At 44.7% G+C, this 16,398-nt stretch overlaps 1 protein-coding gene across 19 annotated transcripts in view; it reads right to left on the bottom strand.

Annotated features, from left to right (window-relative positions):
* STYXL1 (serine/threonine/tyrosine interacting like 1) overlaps nucleotides 1-16,398 on the bottom strand; it is a 62,498-nt gene that overhangs the window by 45,871 nt on the left and 229 nt on the right. For 5 of the 19 annotated variants that reach the window (XM_008535352.2, XM_070567719.1, XM_070567722.1 and 2 more), the window contains exon 2: nucleotides 6,403-6,506. In XM_008535352.2, coding sequence (XP_008533574.1) covers nucleotides 6,403-6,505 — 103 coding nt within the window. In that variant the 5' untranslated portion in view covers nucleotide 6,506. Of the gene's footprint in view, nucleotides 1-3,138; nucleotides 3,195-6,402; nucleotides 6,507-12,652; nucleotides 12,885-14,486; nucleotides 14,622-16,053; nucleotides 16,307-16,398 lie in introns of those variants that run through there. The other 14 variants (XM_070567710.1, XM_070567714.1, XM_008535353.2 and 11 more) reach the window with 12 other exon arrangements.

Raw genomic sequence — 16,398 nt, 5'->3', positions numbered from 1 at the left:
GTGCTATAACTTTAGGGTGTTGCATGTAATACCCATGGTAACCTCAAAGAACATAACTAGAGTATATACACAAAAGGAAATGAGAAATAATTTAAACATTTCACTACAAAAAAATCAATCAAACACAAAAGTAGACAGTAATGCAGGAAACAAAGGACAAAAAAGCTATAAGGCATATAGAAAACAAACAGCAAAATGACAGAACTAAGTCCCTCCTTATTAGTAATTACTTCAAATGTAAATGGATTAAACTCTCCCATCAAAAGAAAGAGATTAGATAAAAACAGATGATCCAACTATATGCTGTTTACAAGAGACTCATTTTATATCCCAAAACACAAATAGACAGCAAATGAAAGGATCAAAAAAGATATTCCATGCAAATAGCAACCAAAAGAGTGCAGGGGTGATTAAACTAATATCAGAGAAAATCGATTTTAAATAAAAAAACCTTAGAAGAGACAAAGAAGGACATGATATATTAATAAAAGATTTGATACAGCAATAAGATATAGCAATTGTAAACACTTACACACCTAATGACAGACCATTGAAATACAAGAAGCAAAAACTGACAGAACTGAAGGGAGAAATAGACAGTGCCACAATAATAGTTGGAGACTTCAATACTCTACTTGTAATAATGGCTGGAACAACCAGACAGAAGATAAGTAAGGAAACAGACAACAAACAACACAACAGACCAACTAGATCCAACAGACGCATACGGAACACTCTACCCCACAACAGCAGCATACAAAGGGACATGGGACATTTTCCAGGATAGGCCATATGCTGGGAGACAAATTAAGGCTCAATAGATTTAAAAAGATAGCTATCATACAAAGTATCTTCTCTGACCACAATGGGATAGAGTTAGAAATCAATAACACAAGTAAAACGGGAAAATTCACAAATTTGTAAAAGTTAAACAACACACTCTTAAACAACCAATGGATCAAAGAAGAAACCACGAAGGAAATTAGAAAATACTTAGGAACTGGATGAAAATGAAAGCACAACATACCAAAACTTATGGGACACAGCAAAAGCAGTGCTAATGAGGAAATTTATAGCTATAAATGCTTACATTAAAAAACAAGAACGATCTCAGATTAACAATATAAGTGCACAACTTAAGGAACTAAAAAAAGGATAACAAACTAAACCCAAAGCTAGCAGAAGGAAGGAAATAATAAAGATTAGAGCAAAGATAAATGAAATAGAGAACAGAAAAACAACAGAGAAAAAAGCAATAAAGCCAAAAGTTGGTTATTTGAAAAGATAAACAAAATTGACAAACCTTTAGCTAGATGAACTAAGAAAAACAGAGAGAAGACTCCAATTACTAAAATCAGAAATGAAAAGGGGGACATTATTACTGGTTCTACAGAAACAAAAAGGATTATAAGAAAGTACTATGAACAATTATATGCCAACAAATTGGATAACCTAGATGAAATGGACAAATTCCTAGAAACACAAAACCTACCCACACTAAATCATGAAGAAATAGAAAATCTGAGGAGACGTAAAGCTAGTAAGGAGACTGAATCAGTAATCAAAAATTGCCTGACAAAGAAAAGCCCTGCACAGACCACTTTAACACTCTACTTAGGAAACTGGATCTTTACAGGGTGTACATTCACAGGGAAGGGTATAGTATTATAATTCACATATATACTCTCCTACCAGCAGAGTTGACCCAAAGCAGAATTATAAGTCAAGTACAGTATGTGCACTGAAGCTTTTCTCTGGTCTGTAGCCTCTGCAGTCCAGTACCCAGACAGGGCCTTTCCCATATCTAATCAACCAACAGCTGCTGTCAAGAAAGGATCTCATCCATCACTCCTTGGGAATATAACACTTTAATTCAGACTATCACTTATTGTCTTGAAAAATGAAGACAAACCTCTTGAAATTTCTGACCTAAATGTCTATTCATTCTCACAGAGAAAAACTTCACGTGTTTATTAAAATATAATTGATTTTTTTAAACTAAAAAAAAAGCCTTGGACCTGATGGATTCACTGCTGAATTCTACCAAACATTTAAAGAAGAATTAATACCAATCCTTCTCAAATTTTTCCAAAAATTTGAAGAGAAGAGAACACTCCCTAGTTCATTCCGTAAGGACAGCATTACCCTGATACTATAGTCAAACAAAGACACTACAATAAAAGAAAACTAGAGATCAATATCTCTCATGACCATTGATGTAAAAACAGTCAACAAAATGCTAGCAAAACAATTCAGCAACATATTAAAAGCATTATACATGGGGCCAGCCCCATGGCCGAGTGGTTAAGTTCGCGTAGTCCACTTTGGTGGCCCAAGGTTTCGCTGGTTCAGATCCTGGGTGCAGACATAGCACCACTCATCAGGCCACGATGAGGTGGCATCCCACATGCCACAACTAGAAGGACCCACAATTAAAATATGCAACTATGTACCGCGGGGCTTTGGGGAGAAAAAGGAAAAATAAAATCTTTAAAAAAAAAAAAGGATTATACAACATGATCAAGTGGGATTTATTCCTAGAAGCCAAGGATGGTTAAACATATGAAAGTTAATCAATGTAATATACCACTTTAACAGAATGAAGGGGAAAAATTCATGATTATCTCAATTGATGCAGAAAAAGCATTTTAAAAAATTCAATACACTTTCATGATAAAAACACTCAACAAACTAGGAATAGAAGGAAACTACCTCAACATAATAAAAGCTATATATGAAAAACCCACAGTGAACTTATACTGAATGGTGAAAGACTGCAAGCTTTTCTTCTAAGATCAGGAATAAGACAAAGATGCCCACTTTTACCACTTCTATTTAACAGAGTACTGGAAGTTCTGGCCAGAGTAATTAGGCAAGAAAAAGAAATAAAGGGTATCCAAATTGGAAAGGAAGAAGCAAAATCATCTCAGTCTCAGATGATATGCTCGCATATGTAAAAACCCTAAAGATTCCACACAAAAGACCTGTTATAAGTAATAAATCAAGTCAGCAAAGTTGCAGGACATGAGGTCAATATACAAAAATCAGTTGTTTTTCTATACACTAACAACGAACAATCTGAAAATGAAATTAAGGAAACAATTCCATTTCCAATATCAAAAAGAATAAAATACTTACAAATAAACTTAACCAAGGAGATGAAGGACTTGTACTCTGGAAACTATAAAATATTGCTAAAAGAAATTAAAGAAGAGAAAAATAAATGGAAAAACAGTCCATGTTCATGTATTAGAAGACTTGATATTGTTGAGATGTCAATACTACCCAAAGCAATCTACAGATTCAGTGCAATCCCTATCAATATCCCAATGACATTTTTTTGCAGAAATAGAAAAACCCATCCTAAAATTCATACGCAATGTCAAGGGACCATAAATAGGAAAGTCTTTTCAACAAATGGTGCTGGGAAAACTGGATATCCACAAGCAAAAGAACGAAGTTGACCCCTTTAACACCACCTACAAAAATTAACTCAAAATGGATCAAAGACCTAAATATAAGGCCTAAAAGTATAAAACTCTTGGAAGAAAACAAACATAGGGCAAAAGCTTCATGACACTGGATTTGGCAATGATTTCCTGGATATGACACCAAAGGCATAGGCAACAAAAGAAAAAATAGACAAATTGAACTTTATGAAAATTTTAAAATCCTCTACTTCAAAAGACAATATCAACAGAGTAAAACGCAACCCAGAGAATGAGAGAAAATATTTGAAAGTCATATGTCTGACAAGGATTAATACCCAGAATATACAGAGAACTCCTAAAACTCAACAATAAAAAAAAAATCTCAATTCAAAAATCAGCAAAGGACTTGAACAGACATTGCTCCAAAGAAGATACACAAATGGCCAATAAGGACATGAAAAGATGTTCAACATCACTAATCACTAGGTAACTACAAATCAAAACCACAATAAGATATCACCTCACATCCATTAGGACAATTACTATTTAAAAAAAAACAAAAAACAGAAAATAACAAGTATTGACAAAGATGTGGAGAACTTGGAACCCTGTCTACTATTGATGGGAGTGTAAAATGGTACAGCCACTGTGGAAAACACTATGGCGGTTCCTCAAAAAATTAAAAAGAGAACTGCCATATGATCCAGCGATTCCACATCTGGGTGTATCCAAAAGAATTGAAAGCAGGGTCTCAGAGATATTTTGTACACCCATGTTCACAACAGCATCATTCACAATAGCTAAAAGGCAGAAGCAACTCAAGTGTCCATCAATGGATGAATGGATAAGCAAAATGTAGTAAATACATACAACGGAATATTATTCAGTCTTAAAAAGGAAGGAAATTTTGACACATGCTATATCTTGGATGAACCTTGAGGACATTATACAAAGTGAAATAAGCCAGTCAACAAAAGAATAAATACTGTGTGGTCCACTTATATGAGGTCCCAAGAGTAGGCTAGCAGTGGTCTAGTGGTTAAGATTTGGCGCTCTCACCATCACAGCTCAGGTTCGTTTTCTGGCCAGAGAACCACACTACCCATCTGTTGCTTGTCATACTGTGGTGGCTGCGTGTTGCTGTGATGCAGAAAGCTATCCCACCTGTATTTCAAATACCAGTGGGGTCACCCATGGTGGACAAGTTTCAGCAGAGCTTGCAGACCAAGAAAGACTAGGAAGAAGGACCTGGCCATCCACTCCCCAAAAAACTGGCCATGAAAACCCTATGAATAACAATGGAGCCCTGTCTGGTATAGCACCAGAAGATGAGAGGATGGCACGACAAGACCAGGCAGGGTTCCACTCTGCTACACACAGGATGCCTAGGAGTTGGAATCAACTCAACAGCACTAGTAACAAGAGCAGTTAAAATTATAGAAACAGAAAGTAGAGTGGTGGTTGCCAGGGCTGGTGCGAGGGGAGAACAGGGAGTTATTGTTTGATGGGTATAGAGTTTCAGTTTTACAAGATGAAAAGAGCTATGGAGATGATGGTGGTGATAGCAGCACAACATTATGAATGTATTTAACACCACTGAACTGTACATTTAAAAAGGTTTAAGATGGAAATGTTTATGTTATGTGTACTTTATCACAATTTTTTTAATTGGGGGAAAAAACATCATGATACAGGTCACACCAATTAGACTGCAAAAAATATTTTTTCCTCCTTCTTCTCCCCAAAGCCCCCCAGTACATAGTTGTATCTTCTAGTTGTGAGTGCCTCTGGTTGTGCTGTGTGGGATGCCACCTCAGCATGGCCTGATGAGTGGTGCCATGTCTGTGCCCAGGATCTGAACCAGGGAAACCCTGGGCCACTGAAGCAGAGCGCACGAACTTAACCACTCAGCCAGCAGGCTGGCCCTGATTGCAAAAATTTTAAATGCTGACAAAACCAGGTACTGATAGGAATGTTTCTTACACTGCTGATGGGAGTTTAAACTGACAGAATCTTTTTGGAGGGCAATTTGACAATCATGTAGTGAAACTGAATTTGCAACTGGCAATTCCATTTCTAGGTAGGGAACCTGAAGAAATTCTTGCCCACGAGTAAGGAGAGATGCACACAGTTGTTCAATGCAGCACTGTTCAGAATAGCAACACAATGCAAGCAACACATTGCAATCAATAAGGAATGGATACAGAGTCCACCTAACAGTTAAAATAAATAAATTAGATCTCCACATTTAGACAGGAACGGGATCTCAAAAATATGGTTTTAAGCAAAAGAAAAAGCAAGTTGCAGGATGATTGGACATTACGGTATAGTTGTGTAAATGCTTCAACCACACATTATTTTGGGATGCCTGCACAGGAAGTGAAAATGTGAAATGAATAGTCACCAATTCATTTCTTTTTTCTGCAAATAGTTACTGAGCACTTCCTATATGCCAGCCACTGGAAATAACTGTGGTAAACTAGACCTGCCCTCAGGACGCTTACAGTCTAGCACGGAATGGAGCACTGGACAAAAAAACACATTACAAGTAGGAAAAGCACCGCATTCAGCGTACAGAAGCAGTCATCTTTGGCAGGGAAAGGAACGGGACCAGGATGGGGTACAAACAGAGGCGTACATCTATGTGTGTAACATTGTATTCGTTATGTTAAATCTGAGTGGTGGGTACTTGAGTGTTTACTAGTGTTACCATATATTTGTTAGATGTTTAAAATATTTCACTAAAAACAATAACAAGAGGACTCAGAACACGAGTCTTCCAGGAACTTCTCTTCCAGATTTAATCTGGGATGATTTCCAAGTATGTGACAGTTAGCAGCAATTTTAAGCCACGCTTACTGAGTCTAACAATTTTCTAAAGTCATTTATTTCCCCCATCCCCAAAAGTTTGTTCATTCATCAAAAATGTTTGAAGGACACTGTCCGCAACATATTTTTTTGAAATACTTACCCAATAAACAGAGATAGTTGGGTTCAGTCAATCTGGATAGTTTTGTGACCTGATTCAAGATGTTGTAAAGCTCTATTGGTTCACACAAAACCAAATCAGCCATCCTGTTGGGAAGAGTCAATAATGTGCAAGCTTAGTACCTCTTTCCATTTTAAACAAATGGCCGCAAAGTAAGATACTGAATTAAATTCTTTCTTAAAACACCTTTACGTGAAGATGAAAGTGATCAAGAAAGCTTCAAAAATTTGTAGTGAAATGTGTGCAGGGGAGAACAAAATCTGGAACATATCTGAGCCATAGAAATACCAAGTGGGCTGTAAAACACTCACCAATTCATTTGTTCTCTCACCAAATAATTACCAAGTGCCTGCCATATGTCAGGCACTGGAAACAGCTATGGGAAACTAGACTTGCCCTCATGACAGTTACAATTCAGCATGGAATGCAGACACTGGACACAAAATGCATGACACAAGGGAAAAGCACTGTCAACAAGTCAGCATCAAGGGTCAGAGGAGGAGCTAGGAGGATGGCCTCGCCCAGTTAGGGCGATCAGAGAAGGGCTGTCTGAGATGGGACTGCTAAGCTGAGATAGGAGGCTAGACTAGACAGCCAGGTGGAAGAGGGATAGCGGGTGAAGGAGCAGGAAAGAACATTCGGTATCTGAGAGAGGTCGGGGAGCCTGGTGTGGCGACAGCAGGGAGAGAGTGGTGAGTGAAGACCCTGAGGAGACCGACACAAGTCCCCTCGTGAGGGGCCTATCAGGATGAGGATAAGGATCACAATGGTCAACATGGGGTGGAGACTCGCTGCCGTGCATTGACAGAACTGCCTGGCAGGCCTGGGCTCTGGCCCTGATGGCAGGGCTGTCTCTGGTGCCCCAGGGACACTGAGGGGGAAGGCTGGGCCTGTGCAGCAGCTTCCTGCAGGGGCAGGGGCTACAAGGAGTTGCCCAGCAGACCTCTGGAGGCCAACAGGGACCAGGTGGGGAGAAGCTGAGTCCAGCGGTAATCTTGCTCACAACAGTTAGGGTCCACTTCAGAGTCACCAGTACGATGCTCCCGGGAGAGGCCACCCCGTGGACACAGGCCCTGGATCCTTCTCACCTCCTCAAGACTTCGGTTCTCAGCCTACCCTCCGTCACCAATTCCAGCCTCCACACGGATCATTCCTGCCGGCATGCAAACACCCACTACTGTACCTGTCGCTGTTCGCCTTTACAGCAAGGCTTCTCAAAAGCCTAGTGTTGACCCACTGCCTCCGCTTCCTCACCTCCAAACTCTAAAGGTCCAAATCCTGGCTCTGCCACTATCGGCTGCCTGACGTTGGGGAGTAATTAGCCTCTCTGTGCCTCAGTTTCCACCCCTGTAAAACAGGGGTAATAATAGTATTGCCACTTCTGTAAAATAAGGATTAATGAAATTACAGACGTAAGGCATTCTGAGCAGGGAGGAAACACTCAGTAATTGTTGGCTATTGGCACAACCTTCTCCCCTGGAGCTTCTAACCCCATCAAACCACAGAAACTGCTCTTCTCAAGGTCATCAACAAAGTCCATCTTGCCTAAGCCATTAGTCACTTCTCTCTGGGCTCAAACAAAGGCGTCTCTTAGCAGCATTTAGCCCAGTTGAGCACTCGTCCTTCCCCAACACTCTCTAGGCTTCCATCCCGCTTCTCAGACTGTTCCTGCTCAGTCTTCTTTGCAGGAGGCTCTGTTCTTCACAGAAGAAGGCCCCTTGGACAGAGCCATCTTTTCTTCTCTATCCACACTCTCACTCTAGGACAGGACTTCCCAACCTCAGCACCGCTGACATTTGGGGCCAGATAATTCTTTGTTGTAGGGAGCTGACCTGTGCATTGCAGGATGCTGAGCAGCATCCCTGGCCTCTACTCAGTAGATACCAGTAGCAAACATTCCCCCACCCAGTTGTAACAACCAAAAATGTTTCCAGGCATTGCCAAATGTCCCCTGAAAGAAAAGGGCAAAGTCACTGCTAGTTAAGAACCACCACTCTAAGATCTTGAGTCTAGGTGCTTCGTCTAGCCCCTTGAATATACCACTTGTTTACCAATGAGTCCCAAACTGCAGCCCCAGCTCGAGCTCTCCACTGGGCACCCAACTCCACTGGGATGCCTGACGGGCATCTCAAATATAATATGGCCAGAACAGAACTTTTAATCCACACAGCCCCACATCTCCAATAATGGTTTGTCCTGTAGTCTTCTCAGTCTCAATAAACAGCATCATTATCCACCTAGTCACTCAACTCCACATCCCTAATCCCTCTGCCCCTCGGCCCCTCACATCCAATCTATTAGCTCTACTATCTAAATATATTCCAAATGCATGCATTTCTCTCCACCTCTAGGGCTAACATCCTAGACCAAGTACGATCTTCTCTCTCCTGATGATATAACACTTCCCAACAGGACTTCTTGCCTCTTGCTTTCTCCCTACAGTCTAATCTTCACATGGTGGTCAGGGCGATCTCTCAGAATATGAGTTTCTTTGTCTTTGCCCCACTTGCTGTTATCTGACATTATCAGGCTCATTCGTTTGCTTGTTTTATCAGCAGTCTCCCCCCACCGGAACGTACAGGTCATAAGGGCTGGGATCCTGTCCTTCTTGTTCACTGCTGTATCCCCACCCAGGGCCCGGGATTTTCGGGGCAGAGTAGTGCTCTGTTTTGAATTAATAAATTGTTAGTCACCATTCCTGCCTTCACCAACGGGGCCATCTTGACTTGATGCCATACATATAGATGCCACAGTTAGATTTCTCCTTAGGACCTCCCCACCCCCACCCCAGTCAGCTCCCAGGTCCTGTGCCTCCAAAAGCCATGTCTAGGCCATTTTGGAAGTGGTAACAGGATGGACTCTGTGTCTAGTCCCACAACTTTGTTAAGCTAACCCAACAGCTGGCTCCTAACCTACCTGGTCTGTGGCTCCGGGCCCACCCTGGAGCTCCCAGCTACTTTCCCCCATTACAAGCTCCATCTCTTCATTCACCAGCTGAGGGACTGTCTCCGGGCATCCAGGTACAAACCAACCAGCCCCAGGGATCAACTCCTTCAGACCTCCCTCCTTCCCAAAAGGGGCACTCTCCCTGGTCAAGCAAGACAGCCGCTCACCTGCCGGGAAAGTGCAGAAGGGGGAGAGCAGTGCCTGAAGCTCACAGCGTGGCTCCTGTGAGTGAGAGGAGGGGCATGGCTAGTCAGGAGGACTGAGCACCAACGTCCCTCCCAGCGCCACTCTGAACTCTGCAGGGTTTAAGACGTCTTAGCTACACCGTTCGGGCCCTAAGAATATTTTGATACTGAGCTTTTACATAAAACCATTAAACCAACATTGATGAGTTTTTGCCCAAAGCATTTTCCTTAGTGAATTCCATTAACCCACTTTACTTCCTTATTTGATTTTATTTCATAGTTAACCAATTCCAATTTTTTCCCTTTCAATTTTGTTTAGCCAAAATTATTTTTGCCAAGACCAAGTCTTTTTTGTGTGTGAATCTTACAATAAAGATTTGATTCCTTAATCAGATTTTTAGCGTATCAGGCTTCACTGAGTATGGTTTCTCCCGCTGAGTTCCATTCATATTGATTATTTCTAACAAGTCTCCTTTTCCTAGTGACTGCTCAAAACAGTGGTGTCAAAATGGTAAGTTTAAGACATCCCCCTTTGGACTCTCAGCACAGCACAGCTCTTCATAAGAGAGTTTCCGGGCAGTTAATGTGATAGTTCTTGCAGGGGAATGGGCAGGCAGGTGGGAAGAGGGGTCAGAGAGAGCACCTCTGGGGGTCTAGCTTGATGGGGCGAGAGACAGATTGATCCTAAGAAGTGACCAGTCTGAGAAATTCACACAACTTTCCGGGTGGCAAGCAGACCCACTTACGCTGTCAGGAGAGCAGGGTGCCGACACAGTCCTTGTCCCTGCACACTGGCCACCCACCAGCAGGAAGGGTCTTTACCCTTCCAGTGATGGCCCAGCCTTTCTTCAAACCAGGGAGCTAGTTTGTGGCTCTCTCTCCCAGTCAGCACAGGGCTGTCTGGAGACAGGTGGACTGGTGAGCTCAGATCCAGTGAGAGCACGTGTCTGTATCTGGGGAAAACTGCCAGTTGGGAAGGGGTGTTTCATTAGGGGTAGGCATAGCCTGAGACTAAGAGGGAAACAGACCAAACCCAGCCCTTCTTGCCTCCCTGTGCCTGACCAAGGCCTGGAGCCTTCCATTCTCACTGACACCATTGCTGTCAGAGGAGTTCCAGGACACTGAGAGCTCTGTCTAGCGTTCAGCCCCAGTCAGTCTCGGGGGACACAAGTGATGGGATTTGCTTCCAGTGGGTAAGATGAGCCAGACCATCAGCTTCCCTTTGGGCTCCTGGCTCAGGCTGAGCAGGGACCAGAGGACTGCACAGATACAAGTCGGGGGCCACAGCCAACTTCACTATGCCCTGGTTCTCTGCGGGGAACTGAGGCTGTACTAGGATGACCAAGGCTTAAAAGCAGTGACAGGCATCAGTGCCGTCACCTGTAAACTGAGGCAGTGATACACACTGGGAAGGTGGAGGGATGTTATGTTGAGACAACTGACATAAATTGCCCAGCACTCGGCCTGGCATTGAGCAGGAGGTTAGGAAACAGATGTTCCTTTACTCCTACCTTTCTTTTCTCTTTGCAACTCCATCTAGGAGCCTCTGATAGCTACAAGTCCAGCAGACATAAAGCACCATGCAGAGAATCTCAGGACAAAGACCGGAGCAGGAGCTGGCCAAGTTTATAAGCAAGGGGAGCCTATGGTGTGGCCTGGGGGCCAGGATCCTAAGGGACCTGGTACAGTCTTTCCTCGATTCCGGCCTGACGTGTTCTTTGTGGCCTTAACCTTGACAAAGCTAGAAGACATAGTCCCTGGCCAGAAGTGGTCCTGAAATGTGTCTCTTAGTTCAGAGGGGCGCCAGGTCCGACTGTTAGCGATCGCTAGTATCTCTGTATTTTGGAAGCAACAGGTATGGGCCAGAGGCCTAGACCAGCTGCCCACATCCCTGTCCCTTGTCTTCTATCTTGCTTTCACTTCCATGTTCCCAAACCTAGGCCCACTACACCCTTGAGAGGTACCCTAGTGGTCCTGTGAGGGGGACAGGCCTACCCACGCAGCAAGTCAGCTGTCAGAGGTAGGAACTGCAACAGTCTCCCAAAGGCCATGACCACCACGTCTGGTCTCACCTCCTCCAACTCTGCCTCCAGCACATGCTTCTCCTCCGCTCCTTGACTGGGCCTAGGCCCCACCCTCTGTTCCTCTGACACGGGACCTTTGCCCCGACCAGGCTCACAGCTTTGCCCTCACTTCCCTGACCTCTGGCTGGCCTCAGGACTGAAGGCTCTGCTCCTGACTTAGATCCGCCTCCCTCGGCACCTCTCTGGTCTTGGGAGTGCCTTGCCAGCAGCTTCTGGCTGCCTCTGCTGTCGCCAGTCTCCCACCTCCTAGTTGTTGGGCTGGAATGTATGTTGGAGAGCCAAATCCTTTGACTTCCAGCAGGTATGGGCCACAACTAAAAGTGAAAGCTATTTATCTAAATACAGTTCTGGCTTAAAACACGTCCCCATTTTCCAATACCCTAGAGCACACAGAGGCAAATAAACTCCCATCCAAGGTGGAATGATTACCACCTTTCTGACTCTTCATTTTAGCTCAAGAACCTGAAAGGAAAGATCCAAAATACTTGACTTGAGGTATGACTGTAGGGTTGAAGAGAACATAGGTTAGCATATAATACATGTACCCAACAGCAAAAATCTGATAGTACATGACCGTGGCCTAAGCCTATTGTAGGGTAAAAAATGGTCTGTGGATATGGATGTGTGGGGCTTGTGTATATGTGAGAGTGGGGCAACGAGGCTGTCAATGCATTTGTATATTTGTATATAAAAATATACATTGAAGAACAGGCAAAACGAATCTATAGTGATAGAAATCAGGAAGTAGCTGTTTGGAGAGACTAATGGAAAGGAGCATGAGGGAACTTTCTAGAATAATGAAAATGTTCTATAGTTTGTTTTGGGTGGTGGTCGCAAGGGTGTAAACTGTCAAAACCATCTAATTGAACACTTAAGATCTGTATACTGTATTACATGTAAACTATATGGCAATAAAAAATAAAAATACGTCCCCTGTGTAGAGCCATGTCTTCATGTGTTCAAGGATGTGAATATGCAGGGGTGTATGTGGATGTGAGTTTGTGTGTGTAGCCCCACCTGTAAGTCCATGAGCTTGGCGTGGGGTCTGGGCTGTAGGACATCATGAGGACTTGGGCACACAGAAAGTACCCATTGCAGAATTTCATCTTGGCCCCATAGCCACCAGCTAATCCCTTTGTCATCATTCGTCATCTGCCCAGTACTTCGCCAGTGGCTACTAGTTACCCAAACCTCCTCAAGTCTCCCTGGGTGTCCCCTGGTCTCCCTCTCGGTCTCTCAGCATCTCAAAGCTCTTCCCCTCTATTAGCATCTCTCGCTCCGATTTCAAACATGCACAAGTCTTAGCTTTCTTGAACAATTCATGCAACCAGAAAGAAAACTCCTAGAATAGCTTGGTCTCTACCCTCCGAAGCTTGCGTGGGCATAGAGGCTGGTGGTGGGCCCAGCCTGGAAAAGTGTGAGGCTGAACAGCTGTTAGCAAAGCAAGGAGAGGCAGCTGCATCTGAAACAACCTGCACTCCCAGAATTTGTTGGGGCAAAAGACGCATAAGTATTTCCTGTAGACCAGATGTGGGCCAGGCAGGAGGAAGGACCAATCAGACCATCTTAGAGAGACTTTGCCCAAGAGGGCCCCTTGCAGGGACCACCAGGACCAATTGCAGGCAGTGGGGGATTCCAGAACCAGGGGCTGAGGGAGCAACTGAAAGCAGCAAGACTGAGGTGTAACCACCTAGGTCTGGGGAGATACAGGTAGGAGAGACCCACTGCATGGAGGATGGAGTCAGCTACAAACCGTCCTCAAGGTCAGAGAATATTAACACCAGATGACAAAGGTGTCCTACCCGTCTCTCTACTCTTTTTTTTTTTTTTTTTTTGAGGAAGATTAGCCCTGAGCTACCTGCTGCCAATCCTCCTCTTTTTGCTGAGGAAGACTGGCCCTGAGCTAACATCCATGCCCATCCTCCTCCACTTTATATGTGGGATGCCTACCACAGCATGGCTTGCCAAGCAGTGCCATGTCCACACCTGAGATCCGAACTGGCGAACCCAGGGCTGCTGACGTGGAACGTACGAACTTAACTGCTGCACCACCGGGCTGGCCCCCATCATCTCTCTACTCTTACAACCCCCCTCCACCAACACTGATGGGTCTGAAGCTTCAGTGCGCCTGGTGGGAAGGGGGGGATGAGGAAGCAAGATGGAGAAATAGAGAAGTCAATCAGTCTCCTCTCCAAAGGTGGGAGCCTAAAGGAAGTTCGAGAGGGAAAGGGCATACACTTTACCTTTGAGTTAAGTTCAGAGTTTTGCTCGTTTAGGTGAACTGGACATTTAGGCTATTGCACTAAGTCTGTCCTGGTGACCAGATGTAATCCAAGGGCAAGGAAAGATTTCAAGAAAGAGAAGAGATGAAGACAAAGCTGTTTTACGATCGTACTCTGCTTCTTGATTGCTGCCCTGCACGTTCAGTATAACAGCTACACGTGCAACACAGAGCATGGTGCCTGGCGCAGAGCCAGTGCTTGATGCAGCAGCTGTTAAGACAGTTATGAACAATCTTGGGATTTAAAGGGAAGCAGCTAGAAGCTGAAAGCAAGGACAGCTTTTCCAATAGGCAAGTTGTTTGGGGTGGCCAGAGTAGAGGACTTGGGAGGTAGCGATTCCTTGTCATGGAGATGCTGACAGGGGTTGACTGACTTGGCAGGGATGGGGAGATGGAGCCCAGATGTGGGAGCAACCTGAGAATCTGTGAATCTAGTTTCTCTCTTATGGCCTCAACTCTCCCCTCTACAGGGATGACGTCAGCCCTGGCCTTTCCTCAGTTTCAATCCCACCTTTCCTCTTGGGAGTAACCCCCCATCTGTCCACTGATATTTCCATGTGGACAACTCACCATCACTTCCAATTCAGCCCACCTAAAACGGAGCTCTTGATTTTTCTCTCCAGCCAGTTCTCCTTCCACACGGCCCCCAAGTTCCCTGTTTCTGTACATATATACTTCTTCCAGCCTGATTTTCCACATCCCTTTCATGCATTTCTTAAACCCAAATGAGCATAAACTCTTAAATCTTTCCTTGAGACCCCCTCATCAGCCCCACCCTCTCCTTGTCTGCGACCACCATCATAACTCAAGATCTTTATCATCTCATACAACAGCCTCCTGACAATCTTCCTGCGCTCCACACTTTTCCCTGGAATCCTTAGCATGCCTTAGCAAGGTCAGTCTAATCTTCCTCAAATGCGGTTCTGGTGGCATCATAAAAGCCTTTGATAAACACATACTTCCCAAGGAATAAAGTACAGACTTTTCAGCTAACATTCACAGGTCTTGCGCAATCTGGTTTTTCCAACCTGCTTTTTCCAGTCTTATCTAAAACTGTTCAACTCACTCAAAATTCAGAGACCCACTCTCAGCCTGGTCACGTATTGGACAACAAAGATAGAGAGGAAAGCCATACATGACCACAAGCTGCTCTCTGGTTCTAGTGATAAGATACAGGGGTAAATAATTAACCAGAGAACACAGTCAATGATAAAATAAAGGATACTGCTAGTCCTCATGTCCCCATCCCAACAGAAAAGTGTCCCCTGAATAAAGGCCTAGGCTTTCCTACCTCCAGGTTTTTCTTGGGACTCTCCCCCTCCCCACCAAGTACCCCTCCTTTGAGAATTCCCTTGCCCAGGCGAGGATCTCTCCCTCCTCTGGAGTTGAACGGTTCGACTGAGTAACTCCTACTCTACTCATGTCTCAGCTTAGACGCTTCATCCTCTGGAGGTCCTCTCTCACATGGTCCCCACCTGCGCCCCAAATGGGTTAGATGCACCTCCTGTGTCCCCACAGCACGTCGTAATTCTCCTAGTGTTGCCCATATCATGCTGCTTGCAGTTTACCTGTCTCCCCCACTACACCCTGAGCTCCTTGAAGGTAGTAATTGTGCGGATCTTTTTCACAGTTGATTATCCAGCACCAAGATTGGGTTGGCACATCTTAGAAGCTCAATAAACAAGCGGGAGGGAGGGAATAGTAAGCCAGTCACCACTCACGCCCTTCTCCTGTTCCCTTTACATCTGTCCTTTTACACTCCTGCTTCCCTAACCACCGTTCCCAAGCAGGCTGAGTCATTGGTCCTCCCACTGGCTTTGTACATTCCCATCAAGGGAGTGACTTCTCGCATTCTCTATTTGTCCCACTTGACTCTGAACTTTTTGGGTCAAGGAACTCTATGCCCAGAAAACAGTAGGGGGGAAGGGATGAAGCTTGTAATTTAGTTTGTAAATTTAAATGATAAGCTCCTTATAAGCAGGAACTAAATGCTTACTTTCTGTCTGGGTAAGCTTTGAACAAATCCACTGAACCAATTTCCTCATCCCTAAAGCAGAAACAGTGTGCCCGTGCTCACAGCATTACTGGGCGGACCGGAGTAGGGCGCAGGCGACTGCGCAAGTTAGAACCTGGATACCTGCTTCCTCCTCTGTAACACAGGACTGCTCTCCTGTAAGCCGCACGGCAGTGCCCAGCGCTAAGTCAGTGCTCGGTGGCAGCATCTCAGCAGCGCTGCCTCTAAAGCTTTGTAAACCGCAACGAAGGCCCACCGCACCTCGAGGGACCACGGCACGGCGAGCGGAACCAGCGAGGGTGTGAGCAAGGCAGCGCACAGGAGCGACGGATCGGAGGAGCTCCCATCCTCCCGCCCCATCCCCGGGACTCTCAACTTCCCCCCTCCACACCCCCTTTCCTTTCCAGAGCTTTCCTGAGCTCGGGGCCCCCTCCCGCCTCCAGGGGCACGACGGGATGGGTTTGGCTG

Source organism: Equus przewalskii, chromosome 12 (assembly GCF_037783145.1).
Source record: "Equus przewalskii isolate Varuska chromosome 12, EquPr2, whole genome shotgun sequence".
NCBI lineage: Eukaryota > Metazoa > Chordata > Mammalia > Perissodactyla > Equidae > Equus > Equus przewalskii.
This window is presented reverse-complemented; position numbering and strand designations above follow the sequence as displayed.